General features: G+C 42.1%; 1 protein-coding gene across 1 annotated transcript; it reads left to right on the top strand.

The window, feature by feature from the left end:
* The first annotated feature begins 1,243 nt into the window (after positions 1-1,243).
* On the top strand, positions 1,244-4,116 carry rnf128a (ring finger protein 128a). Its single transcript, XM_032540225.1, has one exon. It carries the CDS (start codon positions 1,675-1,677, stop codon positions 2,761-2,763), a length of 1,089 nt encoding a protein of 362 aa, XP_032396116.1. The 5' UTR covers positions 1,244-1,674; the 3' UTR covers positions 2,764-4,116.
* Positions 4,117-4,269: the final 153 nt, after the last annotated feature.

The raw sequence follows: 4,269 nt of genomic DNA, 5'->3' as shown, positions 1-4,269 counted from the left end.
CTAAACTGCTTAAGGTCCCCAGATGATACTAATATCGTCCGGATAGGTCTTTAGATTATTATACCTTTTTATGTTAATATTTTTAAGATAATGTTCTGGGCATTTTCGGCCTTTATTTTCATAGGACAGCTGAAGACATGAAAGGAGAGAGAGAGAGAGAGAGAGAGGGAGAGAGAGCGAGAGAGAGAGAGAGAGAGAGAATGACCTGCAGCAAAGGGCCTTAGGTCAGAGTCAAACCCATAGCCGCTGCGTCAAGGATTAAACCTCACACCAACAGACTGTTTTTTTCCCCCTTCTTTAGGTAATATGGTATTGATGGGTTTAAATTGTGAGTTGCTTTCTGCTGTGTTGAGGTAATGATTTCAGTTTCAGGAAGGGTCATAGTTGGCATTGCATTGTTACTGCTATCAAGAACTGTGGGCTGCAGCAATACTAAGAAAAGGTACCTGGCTCTTTTAATCTACATATTTTTTGTCCCACTGAGATAAATGATTTACCACCATGTTCTCGAAAGGCCAGTGCACTGCAGTGTGTTCAAGGACTAAGGTAAAATAGCAGCTTGGCAAGAAACCTCTCCATCTCGCGTGTGTGCGTGCGTGCGTGCGTGCGTGCGTGCGTGCGTGGGTGTGTGTGCGTGTGCGTGTGTGTGTGATGTTACATCTCAGTTCTCACTGGTATGCTAGCTGTGTGGAGTTAAAGGTATAGGAATACAGGGAACACCTTTATTATATGATGTGTGTACATTTAAAGGGACAAAGTCACAATTATAAATGTGTCCATGTATATTTGTTAAAATGTGTGGTAAAAGATAGGGGTGGGAATCATTGCTGTATATTGCACTTCATTACCTTTTTTTCCATCTTCAAATTATGTCCCAACATCTGTTTTGTCTCTGTTTGTTCATCTCACTTCAATTTTCCGTCTAGTGGACTGAAAAAACAATTGGTTTTATTACTCTAGTACCAAAAGGTTAAACTCTCATGTGCAATTTATATAATTAAAGATTGATACTTGTCAACTGTGTATTGATACAGTATTGCTACGGAAAATATCGCAATACTATGCTGTATCAATATACCCCCCACCCACCACCACCAGTAATTTAAGCAGACTGTCGTTCATTGTTAAAATCCTCTGGGTTGGGTAAACTGGTCCGTTTGCTTTACACAACAAAGATCTCAGCCACAGAAATAGGGGAAGGAAAGGAGTCCAACCAGAAAAACTGGTTGAGTTGCTGTGCTCATCATTACACAAGGGAAAGTTAGAAGCTTTTAGTAGTTTCACAAGACTGCTCGGTGTTATCGACCTATGCCCAGGAAATTATCCTTATCATTTGCTTATCGCCTCTTGCCTTCTTGCATGCTGTTCTTTGGTTCTCAAAACGGCCCAAGTCAGTGTGTTTTGTGTACTTCAACTTGTTGAATACCAGCACCCTTCCCTCTGTGAGGAGTGTTCAAGGTTCAGGAAGATAACGAGAGGTGAGTGGCTGACGCATAGCTCGTGTTGTGTTACCAAAGGCTCATATCAGATTACGGTGGAGAGCAGCTTGGTTGAAACTGTAGCTGTGTTCAGACTGCTGTTGCTCGAGCAAACCAGGAACTGGGACTAACAAAGGAGTTTTAAAGAAGTAAAATACGCTAACAGAGGGCTTCCTGTTTTAAGAAGAGCGTTACCATGGGTAAGAAGACACAACACTGTCTGCTGCTTTTGCTGTGTTTGTCAGTGCTTGTTCACTATTCAGCAGCCTTGGTGTTTTGGACAGCCATAATAGAAATAAGATATGTTAACAGCAACAATACGCCTGAAGACAAATACTGTGACTGTGGGGTGTATGGTCGTAACTCTCCCGTGGAGGATGTCTACGGCATTGTTGCACTTCCCAAGGGAGACCCCGAAGGCTGTGGCTCATACCATGTCTACAACCGCAATATCAGCTCGCCGCCTTGGATAGCCCTGGTAAAAAGGGGCAACTGCACTTTCAGTGAGAAGATCAGTGCTGCCCACCGACAAGGAGCAACTGGTGTGGTGGTCTATAATGTGGATGGCACTGGCAACAGCACCCTTCAGATGTCACACTCAGATAAAGACGATGTTGTGGCTATCATGATTGGCAACTCTCAGGGCATGGAGATTGCCAAGGTGGTGAAGAATGGGACAGAGGTGCTGATGCGTATTTCTGTGGGCAGCCCTCATGGACCCTGGATGGACACATACTGGCTTTACTTCCTGTCCATCGCCTTCTTTATTGTGACGGCAGCCTCCATCGCCTACTTTGTGTTTATCTCTGCCAATCGTATCTACAGTCTGACCATGCATAGGCGCAGTGAGAAGAAGCTGAAATCTGAGGCAAAGAAGGCGATTGGGCGTCTGCAAGTACGGAAACTCAAGACAGGGGACGAGGAAACTACCTCTGAGTCCCATGTGTGTGCAGTGTGTATTGATTCCTATAAAGCAGGGGAAGTGGTGACAGTGCTGACATGTGACCACATCTTTCACAAAGCCTGCATCGAGCCCTGGCTGCTGGAGAGGAGAACCTGCCCCATGTGTAAGTGTGACATCCTGACGGCCCTGGGGGTTGAGGAGGAAACAAAAGAGAACCTTTCTGCTGAGTCCCCACCAGGTGTCACTGTGATCACAGTGACAGGAGGAGAACCCATGTATGAAGTCCCACTGACTGACCCCGCAAGCCAGCACCCAGATAGACAGCCGCATCTCTATGACAACAGGGCCTTCCAGGGAGACTCAGAGGCTGGGAGAAGATGAACAACAGCGACGGAAACAACATGGTAGCAAACCAGGACACAGTCAAATTCCCTGTTTAAAAATAGATTCAATAGATGTGTCATCATGTTTTTCTGGGATACACTGAACCAGCACAATGGACCCAGACCTAATGTTCCAAAAAGAGAAACCACGTTCATCCTGTAATGCAGGCATGCTAAGATAGAAGAGATTCCAGGGATTTACAATGAATTTTTTCTGGGTCTGTCTTGGTGCAAGTGTGTAAATATAGGGTGTGTTCATAACGGGTCCTTTTGGATGGCTAGAATAAATTCTAAAAATGGGCAGTCATGATGCCAGTGTCAGATTTCTGCTTTGCATAGTAAACACACCCTCCATACGGGTCAGGAAGAAAGTGCAGTCGAGCATTTGAATATCTGTTTGTCATTGTGGCCTGTTTTCCTCCAACAAAAAGCTTGTTGGATCGCACAATTGACCATTTTCTTTTAAAACCACAGGATATTTGTTTCTCTTAGTTCAATTAATTTGAATAACTAGACATGTTCTGCTCTTTTTCAATTGGAGTATATATTGTTTTCTCATTTGAATTTTCAGGCTGGATTTGGAAACACACCCTTATGAACACACCCTTAACAGTACATGCAGCATGACACATTGATGATGTTTTATGAGTGAATAACATCACCTGACAGAGTGATAGTGACTTTAAGAAAATGGGTTGTAGAAACATGTTTGCTACTCAATCAAATAAGAATTTTCAAGTCCTTAAAATTGGTTGGCCTCTGGTTACTTTTGAGACTGTGGCAAGCAATAAATGTCATAAGAACTGTAGATGATTTGCCTCCCAAAAAAATGTATCTTGACAGTTGGATAGGGAAAAATGATCTTTTATGTGTAATGGATTTTTAAATTATATATATTGAGATTTATTTATCAATCATCAGTCAAGTTCTATCTGTTTGTATAAAGGTAATAATTGGCAGTCCTCCTTCTCAAACAGCTGATTTTCATGTTCTTAAAAAGGTCTTCCAGGTTTTTTCTTTGAATTATTTGGAATGGTGTTTATTCAATTCCTGTGGTCTACCTCTGAGCTCTCACATGGTTAAATTATGGAACATGGTTAAGATTCTTGTATTTCCAAGATCAAGTGTCCCTAGGTAAATGATAAAGCTAAATAACGTTTATTTTTCATTTTAGTTTTTGTGGGTGTGGATTGGGAAACTTAATATATTTTTCTATATTGAATCATTTTCACTGCTGTTTTACAGATTCCAGGAGTCCTAAATTGTTCTGTAAAAATGAATATTACTTGCTGTATTAAATCACATTGATGCTTATTAGAATGCAATAAATCCCTCAAAATGAGGCCAACTTTATGAGCATATGTGCTTGTATGAATGGTGTTTCTGCATGTGTGTGTGTGTGTGTGTGTGTGTGTGGAGGGGGAATATATGAGTTTGTGTGAGTTTGTATGTGTGGTTAAGCAGTGTCTTACTTTCAGGGGGTGTGGCCTTGACCAACTGCCAC

Source organism: Etheostoma spectabile, chromosome 1 (assembly GCF_008692095.1).
Source record: "Etheostoma spectabile isolate EspeVRDwgs_2016 chromosome 1, UIUC_Espe_1.0, whole genome shotgun sequence".
Lineage (NCBI taxonomy): Eukaryota > Metazoa > Chordata > Actinopteri > Perciformes > Percidae > Etheostoma > Etheostoma spectabile.
Note: the sequence above shows the minus strand (reverse complement) of the source record. Positions and strands in the feature narration are given on the sequence as shown.

What these genes read in the sequence shown, in the direction of transcription:
- rnf128a (XM_032540225.1), top strand. Translation starts at nt 1,675, where the DNA reads ATGGGTAAGAAGACACAACACTGTCTGCTGCTTTTGCTGTGTTTGTCA.